General features: G+C 53.8%; 1 protein-coding gene and 1 non-coding gene across 10 annotated transcripts; both read right to left on the bottom strand.

The window, feature by feature from the left end:
- Positions 1-17: 17 nt before the first annotated feature.
- TNPO2 (transportin 2) lies at positions 18-24,388 on the bottom strand. Of its 9 annotated transcripts, none has more exons than XM_030820724.1 (26): positions 24,146-24,388; positions 23,627-23,743; positions 21,278-21,389; positions 19,667-19,742; positions 19,434-19,583; positions 16,043-16,149; positions 15,822-15,955; positions 15,660-15,741; positions 15,464-15,586; positions 15,238-15,356; positions 12,268-12,328; positions 12,011-12,176; positions 11,342-11,494; positions 7,233-7,458; positions 6,858-7,029; positions 6,344-6,430; positions 6,154-6,261; positions 5,903-6,061; positions 4,547-4,634; positions 4,261-4,359; positions 3,647-3,742; positions 2,889-2,994; positions 2,569-2,668; positions 2,415-2,489; positions 2,143-2,270; positions 18-2,060 (listed from the first exon to the last, which is right to left on the bottom strand). In XM_030820724.1, exons 1-25 carry the CDS (start codon positions 24,178-24,180, stop codon positions 2,163-2,165), a joined length of 2,859 nt encoding a protein of 952 aa, XP_030676584.1. In that variant the 5' UTR covers positions 24,181-24,388; the 3' UTR covers positions 18-2,060; positions 2,143-2,162. The 9 variants fall into 9 exon arrangements, with proteins under 9 accessions (XP_030676584.1, XP_030676585.1, XP_030676580.1 ...); XM_030820725.1 differs by having other exon boundaries at positions 2,889-2,964; XM_030820720.1 differs by lacking the exon at positions 24,146-24,388 and having other exon boundaries at positions 23,627-23,985.
- On the bottom strand, positions 7,112-7,181 carry LOC115837145. The gene has a single exon (XR_004032177.1). It is a non-coding gene; the product is annotated as a small nucleolar RNA SNORD41 (small nucleolar RNA).
- Positions 24,389-25,567: the final 1,179 nt, after the last annotated feature.

Genomic DNA, 25,567 nt, shown 5'->3' with positions numbered 1-25,567 from the left:
AGCCACAGACTAAGGAGTTCACAAGAAACTGATCTTTACTCAACAAAGTTCTACACAAGTGGAATCTCACGCCACCTCGGCGCCAATCCCCAGCACAGCACAGTAACAAATGGACAGACCCGGGAGCCCGCAGGGGGAAGAGGGTGAGGAGGGAAAGAGGGACTGTGGCTCAAGGCCAGTCTGGGTCCACAGCCCTGGGTAGGGGAGAAGGTTGAGAAGCTGAAACTTCATTGTGCAAAAAATAACCAAAAATAAATTAAAAAATTAAATATTTTTAAAAAAAAAGGAAAATGAGAAGAACCAGGCTCCCCTTCCCTGAAGGTGTTTGTATCCCCCATCTTGAGTAGTGAGGGGTTACCAATCCCATCAGACAGCCAATCCATCCACACACCCCAAGACCCAGCAGAGGATGCTCCAAAGAACTGGAATTACCAGAAAATTAAAAGGTATTTTTAAAACTTTTTTTTTTTTTTTTTTTTTTTTAAACAAATGGCTTCCAGAGACCTGCTCGAGTTTCATGGGGTGGGCGTGCAGGGACACCCAGCTAATTTATGGAATGTGTACTGAGTGCCCCTTGGAATAGAGGCAGGGACTGACCCTGACTATGGAAAGACACAGGGCATGGATGGAGGGTATGGCGCCGAGGAGGGATGGATGGAGCAGGCCCCAGGATGCAAGACTCCAGTCAAACTCCAAAACACAAGGGGCTCCCCAAAGAAGTAGAAAGCAGGGAAGGAAAAAAAGGGAAAAAATGCTAAGGGGGTCTGCAGGGCCCAGTTTTCTGGCCAACTGGGAAGTAACTACACCCCCACCCTCTCTAGGGGAGCCCCTCCCACCTTGACCATGTTCCCAGACTATTCCGGAAGGTTCTCTAGAATTGCTGACCCAGTCTAGTAGGATCTCTGGGCTCACTGGGTACTATGATGAGCAGGAAGTCCCAGGGAGATGCAGTAGGGCACAGGAGACACACCACCTTTCCCTTCCACCAAGCCTTGGTTTTCCTTTTTGCTGGCAAAGCATAAACCTGTGTCCTCTGTCATCATCAAACAAATGCCCCTGCCCCGGCCCTTGAGTTAAAACTCCGGCCTGAAACGTGAGAAGGGGGCTTTCAGAAGCACAGAGAAACGGACTGCCCCTGAAGCTGCTTACAGAGAGAGATGCTAGGGGTAGGTGCCAGTAGCTCTGGCTACACCCAGCTCTCTTCAGGAAAAAGGTCCCAACCCAGTGTCTTCAAAAGCCACTGGAGCACACAGGAAGGAGAAAGGGTGACCTCTGGCCAGCCCCAGCCACTCCAGTGGTTCTCACCCTGCGAGCCAGGCTAGGACAAGGACGGAGACACACCAGCTGAGGCTGCAACAAAGCTGGAAGGAGTGTGTGGAGCGGGTCCCAAGCATGTGCGTGCTGACAGGGCGACTCCCAAGGTCACCATCTTTCTCCCCCCGCCCCGAGATCCCGCCTGAGGCCCCCCACCCACCCAGCCCTCCCCAGTCACCGCCAATTCCAGCAAAACAGCAGAAGCTTCTTAAACTCTAGATGCAGGTTACACGGAAGGCCTTACGGGTTAACTCAGGGGTTCACTAATTCTACTGTCTCCATGCAGTCGGGGAAATGGTGGAGCGGCTGGCCCAGCCTCGCCGGTTATGGCACCTGCACATGCGTGTGGCCATGTGTGTCTGTGTGAGTGTACGCGTCCCTACAAGGGCCCCCCTCCTGACCTGCTCCTCCCTCACCTCATCCGAAGCCAGATTCGGTCAGCTGTGTAGATTCCTCCCTCCCATGTAGCTGGCCCAAGTGGGCTGCCAGAGATGATCCTATTAGAGCCCAGGGGCCCTTGCCCACCAGAAGTCCCCCCCACCTCCCCGTTTGTAGGATGAGCATGGTGGCCCCACCCACCTGCCAGGAGGGCAGGTGGACGGACGGACGGACGGACGGACGGACGGGGAAGGCATCTGGATTTGAGTCCCACTCACTCCTCCCTAACCCCCCTCAACCAGGGCACAGCGACTTCTGGATGCAGCGCACTCCCCAGTAATCCCTCCAATGACGACGCAGACAGAAACCTGCAGGGGGAGGAGGAAGGTCATGGCCTGGGACCTTTCGGCCCCCAAGACAGTGCTGACTTGCCAGCTGCAGTCTCCTCACCTGGCAGTCTCCACGATCACCTAGACCCCGTAGAAAGCCGCCAGCCTCTCCTTGAGCAGCGGCGGGAATTGCTCAGAGAACTGCTGCCAGTTATCTTCCCCAACTTGGTCTTTGAAGCCGTGGAGAATCTGTGCGGAGGGTGGTGGTGAGGGGTAGGCAGGGGCAGAACAAGGGGAGTGCGCCTCTTCCCCCATCCCCAGGCCCCATTGTTACCAGATGGTCTCACCCCTGCCTGCTCCCGGAACTAGATCAGGGCCCAGTCAGAGCCTCACCTTATAAAACATGTCCCGAAGGTCATCCTTCGGGCTCACCCAGGAGGCTACAGCATCGCAGAAGAAAATAAAGTCCTGAAATGTGACGGATCCCAGGTGAGGGGCCGCCCGAGCCCAGCGCCCGCACCTGCCCTCAGAGCCCAGCTGCCCCAACCTGCACAACGCCCCCTGGGTTGACACCAATCATCATGCAGATGCCGCGGAAGGCTGAGTCCTTCTCCTCATTGTCCCTGATGTTCCTGAGGGACGTGCACCTGTGGGAAGGTGAGCAGCTGGAGGTCAGAGGGCAGGCAGGGCATGCATCTGTGGAAGGCTGGGTCACTGGGTATCAGTGAGTGGGCCTGGGACATGCATCTGTGGTGGTGGGGCGGGGCAGGGAGTCAGTAGGCAAATGGGGCTGGAAGTGCACAGGCGAGGGAGGGGGTTGGGCCCGTCCCGCCCACCACACAGCAGGCTTGACACGTGGACACACACCAAGGCCGGATGAACTGCTGCAGCATGGGTGCCACCTCCTGGGGGCACACGTAGCCCAAGCGGCCGATGGTGATGGCTGGAATGGCAGAGGGACTCGTCAGGCGACCTGCAACCCCGAGTGGCCCCGGGACGGTACGTGGCGGGGCCTCTGGCACGAGGCACCAAGCCCCGCCCCATGAGCCCCAAGGGAATGGCTACTGCAGCCACCCTGGTCCCCCAAGCTTGGCCCAGCCAGGGGTCCTCCTCATCACACCTGAGTCTCTTCCCAGGTCTCTCTGCATTTATTTTTCTTTCCTTTCCCTTTCCTTTTCTTTCTTTCCTTTTTGTTTTTTGTTTTGTTTTGTTTTTGAGATGGAGTCTTGCTCTGTTGCCCAGGCTGGAGTGCAGTGGCATGATCTTGGTTCAGTGCAACCTGCCTCAGCCTCCCGAGTAACTGGGATTGCAGGCACGTGCCACTACCCCCGGCTAATTTTTGTATTTTTTAGTAGAGATGGGGTTTCCCCATGTTGGCCAGGCTGGTCTCGAACTCCTGACCTCAGGTGGTCTGCCTCCCAAAGTGCTGAGATTACAGGCATGAGCCACTGCACCCAGCCTGAGGCTGCATCTTTCTTGGGGCTTCTCCCAGTGCCCCCTTCCAGGTACTTCCAGACACCCTCCTTGGTTCCTTGACAAGGCCCTTTCTGATGCCCTTCCCAGCCCAGAACCCCACCTCCAGAAGGCGGGCAGGGGTGCAGGCAGCAGCCGGGCCAGGTGCCCACCTGTGTTTTCCAGCAGTGTCTTGGGTGTGTTGGGTCGGTTAATGATCTCCACCAGGTTGTTGAGGACCATCTGCACATAAGGCTGCATCTCTGCCCCTGGGGGAGCACCCAATCAGAGCTCTGCACAGCCCCCGCCACCCACAGGGGGCCAGGGGGCCGCCTCCCTCACTCACTACTCACCCCAGTTCCAACTAAAGACTGGCCAACCACTACCAGTGAGGAAACGAAAGACCTCCTCCGGCTAATCCCCACCCAGAATCCCTGGCCAACCAGGGACAGACCCACACCCTCCAAACATCAGAGGCTTCCCTGGAGTCGCTAAGGTGACAACACGCTGCCCAAGTCAAAAGAAAAAAAGCCAAAGTCACCCAACCAATCCGAATGAGTTTTAGCCAACTACACAAAACGGTCCAATCAGAACAGCCATCCTATCCCTCCTCTTTGGAGAAGCCAATCACAAATGACCTTTCTGCTTGGATCCACCCCTGACGACCCCCCAGAGACTTCCCTTGAAGGAAGCTGTCAGTCAGAGCTAGGCTACCGCCCCCAGGTTAAGAACACGCTAATGCGGGGGCGGGGGGGGGGGGCGCATGTTGCCACTTGCAGGCACTCACCCATCTGCATGCAGATTTCACCAATGGCCCAGGTGGCGTTGTTGCAGACGGAGATGAACTCTGGGTTCAGGTTGGTGCCCAGAATGGGCATGAACTCGGCTGGTGGGAAGAAACAGGGGTGCTGAGAAGCAGGGCCAGCCAGGGTAAGCTGCAGGACCTAGTCCAGCAGGCCCCATCAGACAGTACGAATACATCCCAGTGTGGTCACAGTCATCCCCGGGTATTGCTCTCCATCACTTGAGGCTGGGGCTGGGGTCATGGGTTAGGGACAAGGCGAATGTCGTACCGATACAGGGCTTGACATGGATGAAGCAGGCTTTGGTGAGGTCTCCCAGGAGGGCAAAGGAGCTCTGCCGGACCTCAGGCATCGAATCCTGGGGATTCAAGAAAGATCAGTGTGGCTAGGCTCCCCTCCTCCTAACCAGGACAGCTCAGGGGACACAGTCCCTGCTGCATGTCCAGCCTCTGCCGCTTTCCAGTTCTAGGGCTCCCAGCTGTTCCTTAACCTCCCTAGTCTCCAGCCGACATCTGCAAATGGGAGATGGCAGTGCCCCAACGGTCATCCCTCAGTGTCCGTGGGGGATTCTTTCCAGGTCCCCGCAGATATCAAAATCCACGGATGTGCAAGTCCTTGATATAAAGTGGCATAGTGTTAGGGCCAGGCGCAGTGGCTCACGCCTGTAATCTCCAGCACTTCGGCAGGCCGAGGCAGGCAGATCACTTGAGGTCAGGAGTTTGAGACCAGCCTGACCAACACGGCAAAACCCTGTCTTTACTAAAAATACAATAAAATTAGCCAGGCATAGTGGGACACGCTTGTAGTCCCAGCTTCTTGAGAGGCTGAGGCAGGAGAACTGCTTGAACCCTGGAGGTGAAGGTTGCAGTGAGCCAAGATCACACCATTGCACTCCAGCCTGGGTGACTGAGTGAGACTCTGTCGCAAAAAAAAGGTGGGGGGCAGTGCGGGGGGGGCATAGTGTTTGCATATGCACCTATGCACATTCTCCTGTACACTTAGCATCATCTCTAAATCATTAATACAATGTCAACAATATGGGAATAGTTGTTATACTGTATTGTTTAGGGAATAATAACAAGAACAAATGTCTGTATGCGTTCAGTACAGACGTAATTTTTCCTCTGAGTATTCTCAATCTGAGGTTGCTTGAATCTTGGGATGTAGAACCCAGCCAACTGTGCTGGGGCAGGGACTTGGGCTTTCATGTTTTCTATTTTCTTTCCTTCTTTCTTTCTTTCTTTTTTTTTTTTGAAGACAAAGTCTCAGTTTATTGCCCAGGCTGGAGTGCAGTGGCATGATCTCAGCTCGCTGCAACCTCCGTCTCCTGGGTTCAAGCAATTCTCCTGCCTCAGCCTCCCATGTAGCTGGGATTACAGGTGCCCGCCACCACGCCTGGCTAATTTTTGTATTTTTAGTACAGACGGGATTTCACCGTGTTGCCCAGGCTGGTCTCAAACTCCCGGGCTCAAGCAATCCTCCTGCCTTGGCCTCCAGGATTACTCTTTAAAATAATTAGAACGGCGCCTTTTCCCTGATTTCCTTTGGGCACAACCAGGTCCTGACTCCCGCCGGGGCAGCCCACGCAGGCTGCTGGGTGTCATCACTGTCCAGGTCCCCACCCACCTGCATGCACTGGAACAGCAATGTCATGATGTTGCTGCGGGCCACCAGCTGCTCCACGTGACCACCCAGGCCCTCGGCCAGGCCGCTGAGCAGATCCAGTGCTACAATCATGAAGTCCTTGTCGGGAGCCTCATACTGCTCGGGGTGCTGGGTGTACATCTAGACACAGATGGGGATGGGGCACGGGTGAGTGGAGCAGGCCCGAGGCAGGCCAATGCAGAAGCACAGGTGACGGGCCTAGGGGTGCTCACCATGGCCTGAGCCAGTGTCTTCTGCACAAGGGTGACGCAGCGCTGGTAGACGGGCTCACAGTAAGGCAGGAAGCCACTCTGCAGGGCGGTGGCCACCGATGACAGACACTGGCAGGGAGGAAGGCAGGTGGGGAGAACTCAGGCGGGGTGGGCAGGATGGGCTTCGGGTGAGGGGCAGGAGCCCACTCACCTCCAGCAGGGGGAAGAGGTCCTTGTCTTCGTCCTTGAGCTCATTCCACTTCTGGATCAGTGGGGGCATCAGCTTCTGGATGTATTCCTGGAGAGGGAGCACGAAATTGGCGCTCCCTGGGTCAGGGTGGCACACTGTGACTCAGGCACCTGTTGCCCGAGTGGTGAGGCCTGAGCGCCTCACTGCGGCTGATGGGACCCTGAAAGGCCTGCCATCCGGCCAGACCTCGAGGCCTTCATTCTTCTCACCTGTCCAAGCACTGCCCTCCCCACCCCACCCCCCTGGGAGCCTGGGTCACCACCTCCTGGTTCCCGAAGCACAGCACTTACCACGCTGTCTCATAACTGTCTTTCTCCCCCACTAGACGGGGAGCAGGGCGAGGGCGGGGCTGGGTCTGTCTGTCTGCCTGTCGAGGTCACGGCCACGTCCCTGGCGTGCAACACGGGGTTGCCACCAGGTCACTGGATGCCCAGGGGCACGGGGATCAGAAGGCGGGACCGCTCTGGGGTCTCACCGGCTGGTTGAGGTGGTGGCCTACAGAGTCGGCCAGGGTGCCAATGGCGTCGTAGAGGATGAGCAGGTTCTTGTGCTGGTATTTCCCAAAGGCAAAGACAAGGGTGTCCAGGATGTAGCTGAGGTAGGGCACCAGCTCCGTGCAGGCTTCTTCCTCCAGGGTGGCGAAAGCACTGGCGGGAGGGAGGATGAGACGGGGGGCTCAGTGGACCATGGCAGGTGACACTGGGCCATGGGCAGTCGGGGAAGGCAATTCAGGATCAGCCAGTACGAATACGAGAGAAATCAGTTCCACATCAACGGTCACAGGTGTCATCACTTCCCAGAGGGTGGCCAGGGGAGAGTAGGGGCTGTGGGATCAGGGGTCCAGGGTCACCTGCAGGCCGCCTCCTGTACCCTCTTGTTGCCATCCAGGATGCGTTTGAGCAGCTCTGTCATCAGGGGCTTGAGATGCATGTCGGGTGGCTGGCTGACTACCCAGTGGGCATAGCGGCTCAGCGTCCAGCAGGCGATGGAGCGGACCAAGGCCTTCTTATCCGACAGGCACTGGATCAGGTGCGGGATCAGCTCGGGCAGGTAGGGCACCATGCCCTGCATGCAGCCTACAAGGAAAGGGAACCAAGAGGGGGCAGTTTGATTGGGCCCCAGGAACAAGCTGGGCCCAGCCACACTTACCCTATGGAGAGAAGAGTCAGCCGCACACAACATATACAGAAACTGAGGCTTAGAGGTTAAATCACTGGCCCAGACTCATTTCACAGAGCCAGGTAAAGGCAGGCACAGGAGGGGAAACAGCAGAAGCCTCTCATCCCAAAGCCCCGGGTTATCTTTATTTTTTTTTTTTGAGGCAGAGTCTCACTCTGTCGCCCAGGCTGGGGCACAGTGGTATGATCATGGCTCACCGCAACCTTCACCTCCTGGTTCAAACCATTCTCCTGCCTCAGCCTCCCGAGTAGCTGGGATTACAGGCCCTTGCCACAATGCCCGGAGAATTTTTTATATTTTTAGTAGAGATGGGGTTTTACCACGTTGACCAGGATGGTCTCAGTCCCCTGACCTCGTGATCCACCCGCCCTGGCCTCCCAAAGTGCTGGGATTACAGGTGTGAGCCACCACGCCCAGCCAAAGAGCCCCGTGTTATCGCGCTAATTCAATTCATGCATTAATTCATGTGTTAATTGAATTCATGCATTAATTCAAAATTGGTTCCGTTACATAGTGAGTGGGGTTTTATGGGGCAGCAGTGACCCAAATGGAATAAAAGCACCTTGCATTTGAAACAGTTCTTAAGACGTTTGTGAGTTTTTTTTTGTTTTTTTTTTTTTGAGATGGAGTCTTGCTCTGTCGCCCAGGTTAGACTGCAGTGGCGTGATCTGGGCTCACTGCAGCCTCTGCCTCCCACATTCAAGTGATTTCCTGCCTCAGCCTCCCAAGTAGCTGGGATTACAAGCGCCCACCACCATACCCGACTAATTTTTGTATTTTAGTAGAAACGGGGTTTCACCGTGTTGGCTAAACTGGTCTTAAAATCCCGACCTCAGGTGATCGCCCCTCAGCCTCCCAGATCCCAGAGTGCTGCGATTATAGGTGTCCAGCCGTTTGTAATTTTTCTATTTCTCCTTATTTTTGTTTAATTTTTAATTTATTATTATTTTTTGAGACGGAGTCTTGCTCTATTGCCCAAGCTGAAGCACAGTTGCACAATCATGGCTCACTGCAACCTCCACCTCCCTGATTCAAGCAATTTTCCTGCCTCAACCTCCCGAGTAGCTGGGACTACAGGCGTGGGCCACCATGCGTGGCTAATTTTTCATACTTTTAGTATAGATGAGGTTTCACCGTGTTAGCCAGGCTGGTCTCGAACTCCTGACCTTAGTTGATTCACCCGCCTCGGCCTCCCAAAGTGCTGGAATTACAGGCATAAGCCACTGTGCCCAGCCATTTTAAAAAATTTTTTAATGTTTTCTTTGAGACAGAGCCTCGCTCTGTCCCCCAAGGAGGAGTGCAGTGGTGTGATCTCCACTCACTGCAACCTCTGCCTCCCAGGTTCAAGTGATTCTCGTGCCTCAGCCTCCCAATAGCTAGGACTACAGGTATGTGCCACCACGCCTGGCTAATTTTTGTATTTTTAACAGAGATGGGGTTTTGCCATGTTGGCCATGCTGGTCCTGAACCCCTGACGTGAGGTGATCCACCCACCTTGGCCTCCCAGAGTGCTGGGATTACATGCTCGAGCCACCACACCAGCGTTTTTTTTGTTTGTTTGTTTTTTTTAAAAGATCACGAACACTGCTCTTTTATTTAAAGAGAACAAAGATAATAGCATATCCCCCAATAATCCAAGACACAAGATCTATGTTTACCAGTTTGAGTTCAACTCCTATAGATCTTTTTACCATAAACATGTAATACAGGCCAGGTGCGGTGGCTCACGCCTATAATCCCAGCACTCTGGGAAGCTGAGGTGGATGGATCACCTGAGGTCAGGAGTTCGAAACCAGCTTGATCAACATGGTGAAAGAAACCCTATCTCTGCTAAAAATACAAAAAATCCACCGGGTGTGGTGGTGGACACCTGTAATTCCAACTACTTGGGAGGCTGAGGTAGGAGAATCTCTTGAACCGGGGAGGCAGAGGTTGCAGTGAGTCAAGATTGCAACCATTGCACTCCAGCCTGGACAGTAAGAGCAAAACTCCGTCTCAAAAAAAAAAAAGAAAGAAATTAGCCAGGCCTGGTGGCGGATTCCTGTAATCTCAAGCTACTCTGGAGGCTGAGGCAGGAGAATCGCTTGAACCCAGGAGGCAGAATGTTGTTGCAGTGAGCCGAGATCACACCACTGCACTCCAGCCTGGGCGATAAGAGCCAGACTCAATCTCAACAAAAAAAAAAAAAAAAAAAAAAAGAGGCCAGGCGCGGTGGCTGGCTGGGCAAGATGGCTCACATCTGTAATCCCAGCACTTTGGGAGGCCAAGGCAGGCAGATCATGAGGTCAGGAGATCGAGACCATCCTGGCCAATGTGGTGAAATCCTGTCTCTACTAAAAATACAAAAAAATTAGCTGGGCGTGGTGGCATGCACCTGTAGTCCCAGCTACTCGGGAGGCTGAGGCAGGAGAATCACTTGAATCTGGGAGGCGGAGGTTGCAGTGAGCCGAGATCATGCCACTGCACCCCAGCCTGGCAAGAAAGCAAGACTCAGTCTCAAATAAATAAATAAATAAATAAATAAATAAATAAATAAATAACACAGCTTATGTAATCTATTAACATATGTAAGCGTATTGTGTGATATATACCCTATTAACATGAGATACATTAAACACATATTACATGTCAAAACATTTCTTTAGACAATTTTTTTTTGAGACAGGGTCTCACTCTGTTCTCCATGCTGGAATGCAGTGGCGCAATCATGGCTCACTGCAGCCTGGACCTCTCACCTCAGCCTCCCAATTAGTTGGGACTACAGGCACTTACCACCATGCCGGCTAATTTTATCAGGTTTTTTTGTTTTTATTTTTGTTTTGGGTAGACATGAGGTCTCACTATATTGCCCAGGCTGGTCTTGAACACCCTGGTTCAAACAATCTGCCTGCCTCAGCCTCCCAAAGTGCTAGGATTACAGGCATGAGCCACCACACCTGGCCTTTTTAAAAATTTTTTTGTAGAAAGAGGGTTTCCCTACGTTGCCCAGGCTGGTCTCAGACTCCTGGGCTAAAGCAGTCGTCCTGCTTCAGCCTCCTGAGTAGCTGGGATTACAGGCATGCACCACAGTAACTAGACAAATTTTAGACAAACTTTCAAAGCTTACAAGGTTAAGGGTTTTTGCTACCATGCCTGAAATTTTTGGCACAGGTCTGGATGCTGAGGCAATGGTATATCATGCCTCCAACGGACTCACAAAGCCCTCCTATAACAAGTTTTGTGTCCCATCGGGACCATGGGAGCCTGAAAACCCCACCAATTACAGGACACCAGGTTGAATTTGATGAAACACCACCTACCATGGGTTACTACTGACTCTGGCAGGCCAGCCTGGCAGCCAGGAACAGGTTTAAGGCCCAGACACACCCTGGGTGATTGTAAGGAAGTGGCATCAATCTTTCTGTACCTCAGTTTCCCCATCTTTGAGACTGGGATCCAGCACCCACCTCATCAGGTGGTGGTGAGGGCCAAGGATGTTTGTCTACGTAAGTACACAAGGCAAGCATGCAGCTTTGCCTGCTGTTATTATCATTGTTGCTGTAATTACGCTTACAACATCAAAGAACTGCCTGCCTGCGAGAATGAACAAGAGGCCTTGCACTGTGGGGCTCCAGGGGTTCCTTTCAGGCCGAAAAACCAAGGGGAGAATTGAAATCTCAGAGCTGTTTGGAGTGGGGTGAGTAGGCCTCCAGGGAGAGCTGAGGCATTGGTGTGGCCAGTAATGTGCGCCAGCCCTACAGTCTCATGCCAGCACAGGGCTCAGAGATCAAGTGCACTCACCCTCAGCAATGGCGCCCAGCACCAGGATGCCCGACTCCTTGACCACCCACTCGGGGTGGAAGAGGAGGCCTTTGAGTAGCGGAAGTAGGTGGGGCAGCAGTTCCTCCCGGAAGACATTGGCGAGGACGTCCAGTGCAGCCGCTGAGCACTTCCCTGTGGAAGGGGGGACAATGGGGAGGCTCAGGGCGGCCCCTCAGGCAGGTGGCCGACCCTCCTTGACTGCACTCCCCGGATCAGAGACCATGATCAGAATCTTCACGATCAGCTTCTTTTTTTTTTGTTTTTTTGAGACAGTCTCACTCTTTCACCCAGGCTGGAGTGCAGTGGCGCTATCTCGGCTCACTGCAAGCTCCGCCTCCCGGGTTCATGCCATTCTCCTGCCTCAGCCTCCCGAGTAGCTGGGACTACAGGCACCCGCCACCGCGCCCGGCTAATTTTTTGTATTTTTAGTAGAAATGGGGTTTCACTGTGTTAGCCAGGATGGTCTCAATCTCCTGACCTCGTGATCCGCCCACCTCAAGCCTTCCAAAGTGCTGGGATTACAGGCGTGAGCCACTGCGCCCGGCCATGATCAGCTACTAATCAGCTTCTGCCTCAGCTTCTAGTCACCTCCCAAGAGGTAGTCCAGGGCTTGCCACCCCAACCCCACCCCAAGGCAGGGGCACACACTCAAATTCCAGTCGGACAGAGCATCATCATCATCGTCATCCTCCGCGTCCTCAGAGCCATCAGGCCGCTCAGCCTCGTGGGGCAGTGTGACTGTGCGTGACTTGTGGAAGCGTGGCTTGATGTCCTGCTCACTGTCGGGGACAGCCTCATCCTCCTCCACATCCCCCTGGGGGACAGGCAGACTGTTAAGTACTTTGGGGACCACAGCCATGACACCCACGCCCATGCCCACCCATGCTGGGTGGGCCCTGCCTGACCTTGAGCAGAATGATGTCAATTTCCGAGTACTTCATCCCATTCACCAAGATGGGGATCAACCTGCACAGAGAGGGGCTGTTTATGGGGATGCAGGGGCCGTGGCAAAAGCTGGGGGGAGGCACAGCTTGGGGAGGAGGCAAACAGGTGTCAACAGAGTGACCAGCCCCCCAATCAGCCACAGAGCAGACCCTGCAGAGCATGATGGTACTGCTAGGTACAAATCGATCCATTTCCCTCTGGGGAATTACTGGAATCTAGTCTCTGCCGCTATGATTAGGATATAAATGATACCACTCCTACCTCCACAGAAAGGTTTTTTTTTTTTTTTTAGAAGCAGGGTCTAACCCTATCACCCAGGCTAGAGTGCACTGGTGCGATCACAGCTCACCACAGCCTCACACTCCTGGGCTCATGCAATCCTCCTGCCTCAGCCTCCCAAAGTACTAGGATTACAGGCATGAGTCATGGCACTCAGCCTGCAGGAAAGCTCTTGACCCAGGCCTGGCCACTCAGTGAATTACAGACCCCTGAATACACTGAAATTCTTGGTACGGTGCCTGGTCCCTAGCACAACATTAAGGCAGGGACGTGCGGTCCTATTCCTGGCCACTTTCCTGAGATAGGGCAGAGACTAGCCAGGGTAGGGGAGCAAACAGACTGGGCAGCCAGCCCCTCAGCTGCAGCCCAGAGTTGTAAGTGACAGAGCCTCCATTACCTGCTCATCTAGGTCTCGTTATTCCCCAGGAGCCGTCCGCCCAGCCCTAGACTGTTATCAATAATAATTTGGGGCCGGGCACGGGGACTGACACCTGTCATTATAGCACTTTGGGAGACCAATGCGGGAGGATTGCCTGAGCCCGTAAGTTTGAGACCAATCGGGACAATATAGTGAGACCTCACCTCTAATGAATGAATGAATGATAAATAAATAAATAAATAAATAAACAAACAAACAATATGCTGGGCACGGTGACTCACGCCTGTAATCCTAGCACTTTGGGAGGCCAAAGTGGGCGGAACACAAGGTCAGGAGTTCAAGACCAGCCTGGCCAACATGGTGAAAACCCGTCTCTACTAAAAATAAAAAAAATTGGCCTGGCACGGTGGCTCACGCCTGTAATCCCAGCACTTTGGTAGGCTGAGACAGGCGGATCACAAGGTCAGGAGATCAAGACCATCCTGGCTAACACAGCGAAATCACGTCTCTACTAAAAATACAAAAAATCAGCTGGGCTTGGTGGCGCTCGCCTGTAGTCTCAGCTACTCGGGAGGCTGAGGCAGGAGAATCGCTTGAACCTGGGAGGTGGAGGTTGCAGTAAGCGCAGATGGCGCCACTGTACTCCAGCCTGGGTGACAGAGCAAGACTTCATCTCCAAATAAATAAATAAATAAAAATTAAAATTAAAATAAAAAATTAGCCCAGCGTGGTGGCACGCATCTGTAATCCCAGCTACTTGGGAGGCTGAGGCAGGAGAATCACTTGAATCCAGGAGGTGGAGGTTGCAGTGAGCCAAGATCGTGCCACTGCACTCCAGCCTGGGCGACAGAGTGAGACTCTGTGTCTCAAATAAATAAATAAATACATAAAATAAGGCCAGGCGCGGTGGTTCTGTAATCCCAGCACTTTGGGAGGCCGAGGCAGGTGGATCACGATCTCAGGAGTTCAACACCAGCCTAACCAACATGGTGAAACCCTGTCTCTACTAAAAATGCAAAAATTAGCTGAGCATGGTGGCAGGCACCTATAATCCCAGCTACTCAGGAGGCTGAGGCAGGAGAATCCCTTGAACTCGAGAGGCGGAGGTTGCAGTGAGCCAAGATTGTGCCACTGCACTCCAGCCTGGGCAGCAGAGTGAGACTCCGTCTCAAAAACAAAAATTTAAAAATAATAATAATAATGACTTGGGGGCTGGGTGCAGTGGCTTGCACCTGTAATCTCAACACTTTAGGAGACCAAGACAGGAGTACTGCTTGAGGCCAGGGGTTCGAGACCAGCCCGGGCAACTTAGCAAGACCTCATCTCTACTAAAACTTAGAAAAGATTAGCTGGGTGTGGTGGGATGTGCCTGTAATCCCAGCTACTTGGGAGGCTGAGGTAGGAGGATTGCTTCAGCTGGGAGGTCAAGGCGGCAGTGAGCCATGATTATGCCACTCCACTCCAGCCTGGATGACAGAGCAAAACCTTATCTCAAAATAAAAAGGGAAAAAACGATTTGGAGAGAGGCAAGCAGTCCAAGTTTGTCAAGGAGGGTCAGTTTTAGGACTTTTGTTGGAAACACTTTTCTTTACTCTGAAGTTCCTAAGCTGGAAGGGCACAGAAGGCTACAGCACTACCCGCAGGGAAGGTTGTGCCTAAGAATGAAGCCAATAGAAGGGAAGCAGATCTGAGACCACACAGATGCCTTTCACATCCTTTGAGCTCCTGGATACAGCCATACCTGAAGCCTTTGTTGATTTGTCATTTCCTTTTTTTTTTTTTTGAGATGGAGTCTTGCTCTGTCACCCAGGCTGGAGTGCAGTGGTGCGACCTTGGCTCACTGCAACCTCAGCCTCCCGGGTTCAAGCAATTCTCCTGCCTCACCCTCCTGGGCAGCTGGGACTACAGGAGCAGGCCACCATGCCCAGCTAATTTTTCGTATTTTTAGTAGAAACGGGGTTTCACCATGCTGGCCAGGATGGTCTCGATCTCCTGACCTCGTGATCTGCCCGCCTTGGCCTCCCAAAGTGCTAGGATTACAGGCATCAGCCACCACGTGTGGCCATTGATTTTTCATTTCTTTCCACTTATCAGTTACCTAACTTTGAAGTCTTCAAAAAGTGGCATTCTTACCACTTACACATAAATATATACTGAAGTAAACTGACAAGGATGTGGACTGAGAGAAGCACAGCAGGTGACCAGAAGGGAAGGCAGAGGCATAGCAAGAGGTCGAAGCTGGGGTGGGACAGTGGGCAGCAGCAGCACTCACTGGACCAGATGGGAGGCCAGGACTTCCTTGCAGATGGGCTGCTCGGCCAGCGTCAGCCAGAACTCACAGGCCTCAAGGGCAACATTCTCATCATGGTCCTGGGTCCTCTGCAGCATGTACTGTGGTAGGGGGGAAAAGCTGAGGCCTGGCCTGGCTGGGGGTGGCTCCCTGACCCCTGCCACCGGCCCCCTGCCTGCCCGCCTGGGCTGGCCTCGACCATGCACACCTGGATGATGCTGTGCATGTGGGGGATGAGCCTGTCGATCCGCACTTCCAGAAGCATCACCAGGGCGCGGCACACATTCTTCCGCACCTCGGGGTCATCATCCACGGCCAGGGCAAATAGGTGCTGCAGGGAGGAACAGGGTCAGCTGTAGGGGCCCTCAGTCCTCTCCCTGCCCACCCCCAGCCCAGCGGCCCACCTCGATGAAGGTGTCAATATTGTCCATCAGTGCCTGGGCCCGGTCCATGATGAACTGGTTCACGCAGGCGATGGCATGGGACCTGGGGGGGAGCAGACACATGGGTCACCCTGACCCTGCCCACTCCAGGCTCCCTGGAAGCCCCCAGGGAGCTGCACCCACCGGATCTTGGGACTGCAGTGCTTGAAGAACTGCAGGAACTTGGGGATCATGATGTTGAGGGGCCTGTTGAGGGCGTCACTGTCCAGAAGCTCTGATGAGTCTTCGCAGATCTTCTGCAGGGCTCCAAAGGCTCCCTGAGTGCAGAGGGGCAGAGAGACAAAGGTGGGTGGTGGTCCCAGTCCCCCAATACCCGCTCTGGCCATCCATGGCTTCTTGCCTACCTCACAAGTGTTGTAATCCTCCGAATTAAGCAGGTTGCAGAGCTGGGGCAGCAGTTCGGGCCACATCTGCAGCTCACCCTTGGAAGCGATGGTGGTGATGAGAATGCCTGGGGCGGCCGGGAAAGGACGCTGCCTGAGGCTGGGCGGGGGCTGCCCAGTACCTCCCCCTCCCACTGGGCACCCCCAGTGCTGCCTTTCTGTTCCCTAGCCCATGCATGCCCTCCACATCCCCCCTCCTTTTTTTTTTTTTTAAGAGATAGAGTTAGCTCTGTTGCCCAGGCTGGATTGCTGTGGCACAATCAATAGTCCATAGCAGCCTCAAACTCCTGGCCTCAAGCCATCTTCCCGCCTCAGCCTCCTAAGTAGCTGGGACTGCAGGCACATGCCACCATGCCCAACTAATTTTTAAAATTGTTTGTAGAGATGGGATCTCACTATGTTGCCCAGGCTGAACTAAAACTCCTGGCCTCAAGCAATCCTCCTGCCTCGGCCTCCAAAAGCACTGAGATTACAGGCGTGTGCCACCGCTCCTGGCCTTGACATAGGTAGAAGGGTACTCCTTGACTCAGTAAGTACCCTGAGCTTTACTGTGAGTCAACTCTGTTCCAGGCCCTGAGGCACAGCACAGAGCAAAACAGAAAATCCTCACCCTTGGGAGCTGGAAGCAAGCTATGAAGTAAAGATAAATTAGCAAAAAAAACTGGGAGGAGCCGTGCATGGGCGGCTCATGCCTGTAATCCCAGCACTTTGGGGGACCAAGGTGGGTGGATCACTTGAGGTCGGGAGTTCAAGACCAGCCTGGCCAACATGGTGAAACCCCATCTCTACTAAAAATACAAAACTTAGCTGAGTGTGGTGGGGGGCACCAGTAATCCCAGCTACTCGGGAGGCTGAGGCAGGAGAATCACTTGAACCCGGGAGGCAGAGGTTGCAGTGAGCAGAGATCACGCCACAGCACTCCAGCCTGGGACGGAGCAAGACTCCATTTCAAAAACAAAACAAAAACAAACAACTGGGAGGGGCCACATGCCAAGGACTAAGGGGGGAAATACAGCAGAAAAGATGGTGAAAAACGGCTGTAAGTGAAGGTAGCAACTTTAAATTGGGTGGCCAGAGCAGGCCTCGTTGAGGTGACACCTTGATATCTGAGCCAAGACCTGAAGGAGGTGAAGGAGGCGAGGGAGGAATCATCCAGGTTTCTGGGGAAAGGGCATCTGAGGCAGGGGACTCTGTGGTGCAAAGGTCTGGCGTTAAGGACAGGCATGATGAGAGAGGGAAAGGAGGTAAGGGCAGGAAAGTGGCAGGGATGCTTGCACTGCCTATTAGACATCCAGGAGTTACATACAGCAGGCATCTGAGGTGCCAGGACAGTGCACATATCTGGTGACAGAGCTGGATATGGGTTCTGTTAAGTGCAGAGATGGTATTTGCTGCCACGAGATGGCAGTGTTTCCCAAGGGTGGAAACTGTCAATGAGAGAAAGGTGCTGAGTGGGTAGGTACACAGTGAGGACTGTGGAACCTTAGCCATATCCCCTCACTCTGTGTGCCTCAGTGCTTCCAGCCCTCAGAAGAGATAAAGAAAACCAGCCTCCTAACTAAGGTTATCAGTAGGTTTCTTTTTCTCTTTTTTTTTTTTTTTTTTTTGAGATGGAGTCTCACTCTGTAGTCCAGGCTGGAGTGCAGTGGTGCAATCTTGGCTCACTGCAACCTCCACCTGCGGAGTTCAGGTAATTCTCCTGCCTCAGCCTCCGAAACAGCTGGGATTACAGGCACCCGCTGCCACACTCAGCAAATTTTTTTATTTTTAGTAGAGATAGAGTTTCACCATGTTGGCCAGGTCTCAAACTCCTGACCTCAGGTGATCCACCCGCCTCAGCCTCCCAAGGTGCTGGGATTAGAGGCGTGAGCCACTGCGCTCAGCCTGGATCAGTAAGTTTCGACGACTTAGCGAAGAGCCTGGCACATAGAATGAGCTCAGGAAGTCCAGATCCTCCTGCTGGCCTCGGAGGGGGTTTTTGCAGGACTAAAAGTTACTTTTTATTTTTGAGATGGTATCTCAGTCTGTTGCCCAGGATGGAGTACAGTGGCATTATCTTAGCTCACTGCAACCTCTGCCTCCTAGGCTCAAGCGATTCTCCTGTCTCAGCCTCTCGAGTACCTGGGATTACAGGTGCCCACCAGCTGTAATTCCCAACTAATTTTTTGTATTTTCAGTAGAAACGGAGTTTCACCATGTAGGCCAGGCTAGTCTCCAACTCCTGATCTCAAGTGATCCGCCTGCCTTGGCCTCCCAAAGTGCTAGGACTATAGGCGTGAGTTACCGCACCCAGCCAAAAGTATTTTTTTGTTTTTATTTTATTTATTTTTTTTGAGACGGAGTCTTGCTCTGTTGCCCAGGCTGGAGTGTAGTGTCGCAGTCTCGGCTCACTGCAACCTCTGCCTCCTGGGTTCAAGCAATTCTCCTGCCTCAGCCTCCTGAGTAGCTGGGATTATAGATGTTCACCACCACGCCTAGCTAATTTTTTTTTTTTTTTGAGACAGAGTCACGCTGTATTGCCAGGCTGGAGTGCAGGGCACCATCTCGCCTCACTGTAACCTCCAACTCCTGCGTTCAGGTGATTCTCCTGCCTCAGCCTCCTGAGTAGCTGGGACCACAGGCGCGTGCCACCACGCCCAGCTAATTTTTTGTATTTTTAGTAGAGATGGGGTTTCACTATGTTGGCCAGGATGGTCTCGATTTCCTGACCTTGTGATCCGCCCACCTCGGCCTCCCAAAATGCTGGGATTACAGGCGTGAGCCACCGTGCCTGGCCAGCTAAGTTTTTGTATTTTAAGTAGAGACGGAGTTTCACCATGTTGGCTAGGCTGGTATTGAACTCAACCTCTGGTGATTTGCCTACCCCGGCCTCCCAAAGTTGCTGGGATTACAGGCGTGAGCCACTGCGCCCGGCCAATTCTTAGTCATCTTTCTGTAACTTCCTCAGGCCACCTTCCAAGAGTCAGAAAAGGCTCTGCCGAAAACCTAATTCCGTTGCACCTGAAACATGAATACCTGCATTATTTTAACTGCTATACCCTTAGCACTCAGCCCAAGGCCGAACACAAAATTCTAGATGTTCCATGACTGTCTCAGAGGCAAGAAGGACTGTTTCAGGAGGGAGTGGTTCCAGAGCGTGGCCCTGCACTGCCTCAGCTGTTTCTAACTTCTGCTGCTTACCCAGACAGGTCCCTTAATAGCTCAGCGCCTCAGCTTCCTCATCTATCAAATGGCAATAGTAATAGTACTACCATAGAGGGTGCCGGAGCATTCCATGAAGCACTACACTTAACATGCTGAGAAGTGAGAGTTCAGTGTGTCCTCAGAGGCCAACCCCCGCTGCCCCTCTCACCAATGGTGGCTCGGATGAGCGAGGAGGCGTCGCCAATGTTGTTGAGACACTCCTGTTTGATGAAGTCTGCCACAGGGGGTGGGAAGCTCTGATAGTGCGCCTTCACGTTGTTCTTGAGGATGAGGCCACTGAGAGAGCGCGTTGGCTCATCTGGGAGGAGGAAGGCTGAGGTTCAGGGGCCCACGGGGGAGAAAGCAGGTTCCCGATCGCATGGAAGGGAGCAGAGGGCGTACCTTCTGACTTGAGTCTGGTCAGGACGAAAATCAGGTAGTTGTTGAAGTCAGGAAACTGATTGAGTTGTTTGAGTTTCTGCCAGGCTGTTAAGGAACTTGGAAGACAGAGGCCTTCCCCCAGCCAGGCCCCCTCACTACCTACCTGACACTATCTCTGACCACTGGGACCAGGCTGCCAGCTCCTGGGGGATCCCGCTCCCTAATAAGCCCACAATGACACAGAGCACCTCAGACACATCAAATTCATATAAGGGGCCAAGCGCGGTGGCTCACGCCTGTAATCCCAGCACTTTTTGGAAGGCCAAAGCGAGCAGATCACAAGGTCAGGAGTTCGAGACTAGCCTGGCCAGCGTGGTGAAACCCCATCTCTACTAAACATACAAAAAAATTATCCGGGCATGATGTGTGAATGCCTCTATTCCCAGCTACTTGGGAGGCTGAGGCAGAATTGCTTGAACCCAGCAGGTGAAGGTTGCAGTGAGCCAAGATTGCGCCTCTGCACTCCAGTCTGGGCGACAGAGCAAGACTCCATCTCAAAAAAAAAAAAAAATCATACAAGGAGTTGGGTGGAAATGTCTGAGTTTACCATCCACTCCTGAAGACCCAGCCAGAGCAGGAGAGGGAAGGAGAATCCTGCTCCTCTTAAAGTGGCAGCTACTAGTCAGCTCTCCCCACTAACAGGCCATGGTGCCTTTTTTTTTTTTTCTTAAAGAGGGAATCCAAATTTCAGGGTGAATCATGCTCATGGTTTAAATATTTATTTATTTATTTATTTATTTTCAGACAGAGTCTCACTGTGTCACTTAGGCTGGAGTGCAGTGGCACGATCTCGGCTCACTGCAACCTCTGCCTCCCAGGTTCAAGCGATTCTCCTGCCTCAGCCTCCCGATTAGCTGAGATTACAGGCTTCTGCCACCACACCTGGCTTAATTTTTGTATTTTTAGTAGAGACAGGGTTTCTCCATGTTAGCCAGGCTGGTCTCAAAACTCCTGACCTCAGGGGATCTGTCTGCCTCGGCCTCCCAAAGTGCTGGGATTACAGGCGTGAGCCACCGCGTCTGGCCTATATATCTTTTCTTTGAGACAAGGTCTGACTCTGTCGCCCAGGGTGGCTGGAGTACAGTGGCACAATCTCAGATCACCACAACCTCTACCTCCTGGGCTCTAGCCATCCTCCCAAGTAGCTGGGACTACATGTGCATGCCACTACATCCAGCTATTTTTTGTATTTTTTGTAGAGATGGGGTCTGCCTATATTGCCCAGTCTGGTCTCAAACTCCTGGGCTTAAGCAATCTACCTGCCTTGGCCTACCAAAGTGCTCCGATTACAGGCATGAGCCACCCCATTGGGCCAGGGCCTACTTTAGTAATTAATGGAGTAGATGCTAGCGTTCGATGAGCATTAGGAATTTTCATCATTTTCCATAACAATCCCCGCAGCTCTGGAAATGGGACCCAGGAATTGTAATCCTTCTCTGTCCAGGGCAGATCCTCCGCACAGCAGAAAAAATCTGGGGACTAGGGGAGTCAGTCCCTCTCTTTCTCTCTCTGGCCTTTGGAAACTGCACACACCTACCCGGTTCCCCTAGCCCCGGAAGGAAGGAAGGATACATCCTGCACGATGCGCTGAGTGGCTGTGTTGGGCGACTGTGAGTCTTTGAGCAGCTGCAGGACCTGCTGCAGGCCCTGCTCGTCTGGCTGCCAGTCCATGGCGCAAGGCAAGCTGCGGGGGTAGGGGCCGGGGTCAGCGCTGGGTCTCTGGGGCTCCGTGTGAGACCCAGGTGGAGCCCCTGAGGCCGCGGTGGCCGCATGACGACGGGAACGCCCTCGGCGGACAGGCGGAGGCCTCCGATCCACGCCCGCCCAAGTGCGGGGTCCCCGCCAGCTGCGCCATCCTCGGCCGCGCAGTCGCGGGCTCGGGAGCGCGGGAGGGGGGATGTGGAAACGGGCCACAGGCGGCGGCGGCGGCGGGGCCCGGCGGATCCTCATGGGACCCAGCGGAGAGCCCTCGTCCCAGGGTGGCCCATGCCGCCGACCCTGGCTCCGAGCCCGAAGGCTTCCACCTCCCTCGCAGCGGCTGGGCGAGGACCCAGCCGCTTCCACATCCACGGGCCCCGCCCCAGACCGTGATAGCGCCCCGGCCCCCGTGGTCTCTTCCTTGCAGGCACAGTCCCTGAAGAGTCCCCTTCCCCCGACACTCGGCCCTTAACCTCTGCCAGATCCCAGAGGCCTCCTGCCCTAGTCCAATTTCTTAGCTTCCCCAGATGCACCGTCCCAAGACGACCGTCCTGATCTCTCCTGTCCCCTGTTCCTGCCCTTCAAGCTCAGTGGATGCCAGATGTCCTCCTCTGTGGCCTAGCCAAATTCTAAGGATTCCCCTTAATCAGGCCCAAAGCAGTCCCCAGATAGGTCTCTGCTGCCTCTTCGAATGAGAGCCAGCCAAGCCCGGCCAACCCACTATAGGAGCCCCCGGACGGATCCCAGTCGCCTTCCCCAATCAGGTCTGGCCAAGCCTCTCCCTGAAATCCCCTCCGACCCTGTCAGCAGTAACCCTTGCTGACGGATCTCTGTTGCCTCTCCCAGTCAATTTCGGCCGAGCCTCCCACCACCTCGTGTCAGTAACCCCCTGGTCCGATCCTTGCAGCCTCCCCCAGTTCGACCTGGGTGAACACCCCCCGGGGCATTCCCCTCAACGGATCCCAGCAACGCCTCGAAGTCAGATCCAGGAAAACCCTCTAGGCCGAAGTCTGACGCCCCTCCCTGTCAGGACCCAACGAGCTCCCCTCCCCCCTCCCCGCTCAACTTTTCAGTGCGGCCTCCCCCAATCAGACCCAACCAAGCCCCACCGAAACATGCCCCTACACACACCCGATTCTCGCGACGTCCCCCAATCAGGCCCCAAGCAGTCCCCAGACGCTTCCCCCAATCAGATCCCCTCCAGCCCGACCCCAGCAGTCCCACTGGCCCTCTTGCGGAGCCCCGACATGGCCTGGCTGCGAGGCCCCACCCCCTAAGCTCTGCTCGGTTCCCCCCTCCCCCGCCCGGCCCGTTCTAGCTGCGAGGAGGATCGGGCCCAACCGGGTTCCCGGCCTTTCCCGGTCGGGCGCGGCCCCGACGCCCGGGCCGCGCGCGGCGCAGGCCCGGTGCCCGGCGGGGGTCGACGCAAGCCGGGGCCAAGAGGGTCGGGCTCTGAGTGAGGCCCACTTACCCGGCCCCGGGCAGCAGCGGCGGCAACTCGCGCTGCGGCTTCTCCAGAGACTCGCGCGGAAGGAGGGAGCCAAAGAGAGAGAATTAAAAAAAAAAAAAAAAAAAAAAAAAAAGAAAAAAAGAAAAACGCGGCCGTAGGTGAGCCGCCGCGGCTCCCGTACTCCGTTCAAACTGGTCCCGCCGAGCCAATCGGAAGGTTCAACCTTCACACGTGCTCTGGCACTTGGGAAACCCGGGCTGAGACAAGGCCCGGTCACGTGACCAGAGTTGCCGTTTCGTTGGCCTCTCTAGCCAGCCGGTCCTCCCAGTGTCTCGTTTTCCCAGCATCTTACACTGACCTGACCGCAAGCTGTCTAGCTGGAGCCAGGAGTTTGGTAGCGCGTGGGGACTTCCTGTGTGTGATGGATCCAGGAACCCCTCGGCCAGAGCCAGCGCCCTCCTTGTCACCTTCCTCCACTAAAAATTGAAATATGCCTCCCTTCCCCCATCCAGAGGTACTTGGGAGGAGTACGCTGTGTGTGCGCAAGGAAAGAGCTGAGCGTGGTCTTTATACCCCAGAGACAAAGGAAAGAAAGCAGGACAAAGTAAGTGCCTGAGACAAGCCGGGTTCCTACAGAAGCCTCTGCCACTTTTTGCAGTACTGTTTGATAGTTTTTACAAGGAGATGAAAAAGCCACAAGGATATAAATTTTTGAATAAAACGAAATGAACTAATAAAATAAACTTTGAACCACGCCTAATCCCTTTCCCTACCTGAAGTTGAACGAGGTGGAACAGCGCAGGAAATTCTGGCAAGGGCAGGGTAATGAAGAAAGAAATCTTCTTGATCCTTGCGACGTCTGAAGACAGTAGGGCACCGTTTTTCCTTCTCTTGAGAGAGGAGCAGATGGTAAAGAGCTGGAGACCTGGAACGTCTTGGTTTCCCCTCCCTGCCCTGCTGATAACAAAGTGGGAGACCTCCTGCCACTTGAAGCCTCAGTTTCCCCACTTGTCAAATGGGTATAAGAGCAGTTCGCGCGATTAGAGATCATCCAAGTTAAGCACGACCTGGCCAGCTCTAAATTGTTCCTTAAAAACGTGGCTTTACCCTCCAAGGCTCAAGGCTGTTCTTTCACTGTATTCAGCCCCTCCCTAAGCCGATATTTAATGAATTCATCAGCTCTAATCCCAAAGAACAACCCACCCTTCCCTGAGGAACTTTTTGACCCTGGTGAGAGGCACAGGTCAATTTTTGCCCCTGCCTGAAGGAGGGGAACAGCTATCTCAACCCACTCGCCGTAGGCAAAGTCAGTCCCGGCTCCGTTCATTCATGAAAAGCAAGTACTGGGCCTCCAAGGTTAGGGAAGTGTCGGCAGGCGCCTAACTCCACTCGGAGAATCGCGGAAGACACCCTAAAGGAGCAGTTGGGATTCCGAGGTAGCCAGTTCCGCTGGACTGAAACCTGGGCTGAGAAACACGTGCAGAAAGCCGCCACCAACGCATGCGTAAAGGCCTCCCTCTCCCCCACCCTCCGATAAGCCCTGGAACTACAAATCCCGTCCTGCCACGCGCCAGGGTCGCCGCGCTCTGGGGTTTTGGCTGAGAATCAAATTGGCAGGAGGGTCTCTAGACCAACCGAGGTGCATGGGGAGCAGGAGAGTGAGACTGGGGAGCTGGGGCTGGATTTGGGGGTTCCTGGGGCGGGTGTGAACGATAAGAGCTTTCTGGTCAAATTTGGGGGCTGCCCCAGATAAAGATCAGATGGGGAGTGAGTTTGGGATGCAGGAGACAATTTGTTAAGGTTCACCCCCTTCATATAATATGGCAAATTTTCAGCGGCCCTCCGCAAGCCTTGGGGCAGAACAAAGTAGCCCCTGCTGCACGTGTGGTCCACATTGTTGGCCCTTGTGTGGTCACGGAATTTTTTCTTCCTCTCCAGCTGGTGAATTTGAGTGCTGAATCAGGACAAGGTTTTGGGTTTTCGTTTTTTTGTTGTTTTTGTTTTTCTATTTCTTTTTGTTTGTTTTGTTTTGTTTTGTTTTTGAGACGGAGTCTTGCTCTGTTGCAAGGCTGAAGTGCAGTGGCGCGATCTCAGCTCATTGTAACCTCCGCCTCCCGGGTTCAAGCGATTCTCCTGCCTCAGCCTCCCGAGTAGCTGGTATTACATGCATGCGCCACCACGCCCGGCTAATTTTTTTTTTTTTTTAATAGAGATGGGGTTTCACAATGTTGACCAGGATGGTCTTGATTTCTTGACCTCATGATCAGCCCGCCTTGGCCTCCCAAAGTGTTGGGATTACAGGCGTGAGCCACCGCGCCTGGCTTTTTTTGTTTTTTGTTTTTTTGTTTGTTTGTTTGTTTTTTGAGACGGTGTCTTGCTCTTATTGTCCCGCCTGGAGTGCAATGGCTCAATCTCGGCTCACTGCAACCTCCGCCTCCGGGTTCAAGCGATTCTCCTGCCTCAGCCTTCCGAGTAGCTGGAATTACAGGCGCCTGCTTTAGTAGAGATGGGGTTTTGCCATGTTGGCCAGGCTGGTCTTGAACTCCTGACCTCAGGTGATCCACCCGCCTCGACCTCCCAAAGTGCTGGGATTACAGGCGTGAGCCACTGTGCCCGGCCCAGTGTTTTCCTATTTCTTTCTTTTTTTTTTTTTTTTTGAGACATTATCTCGCTCTGTCGCCAAGGCTGCAGTGCAATTGTGGGATCTCAGCTCA

The sequence above is a fragment of the Nomascus leucogenys genome, chromosome 10 (genome assembly GCF_006542625.1).
Source record: "Nomascus leucogenys isolate Asia chromosome 10, Asia_NLE_v1, whole genome shotgun sequence".
Lineage (NCBI taxonomy): Eukaryota > Metazoa > Chordata > Mammalia > Primates > Hylobatidae > Nomascus > Nomascus leucogenys.
Note: the sequence above shows the minus strand (reverse complement) of the source record. Positions and strands in the feature narration are given on the sequence as shown.

Coding starts and splice junctions, on each gene's coding strand:
- TNPO2 (XM_030820720.1), bottom strand. CDS start 23,904: ATGATCTCTAATCGCGCGAACTGCTCTTATACCCATTTGACAAGTGGG. Junction 16,150..19,433: donor GCTCATCCGAGCCACCATTG/GTGAGAGGGGCA, acceptor CGGCCGCCCCAG/GCATTCTCATCACCACCATC. Junction 3,743..4,260: donor TGAAATCTGCATGCAGATGG/GTGAGTGCCTGC, acceptor GTGCTCCCCCAG/GGGCAGAGATGCAGCCTTAT.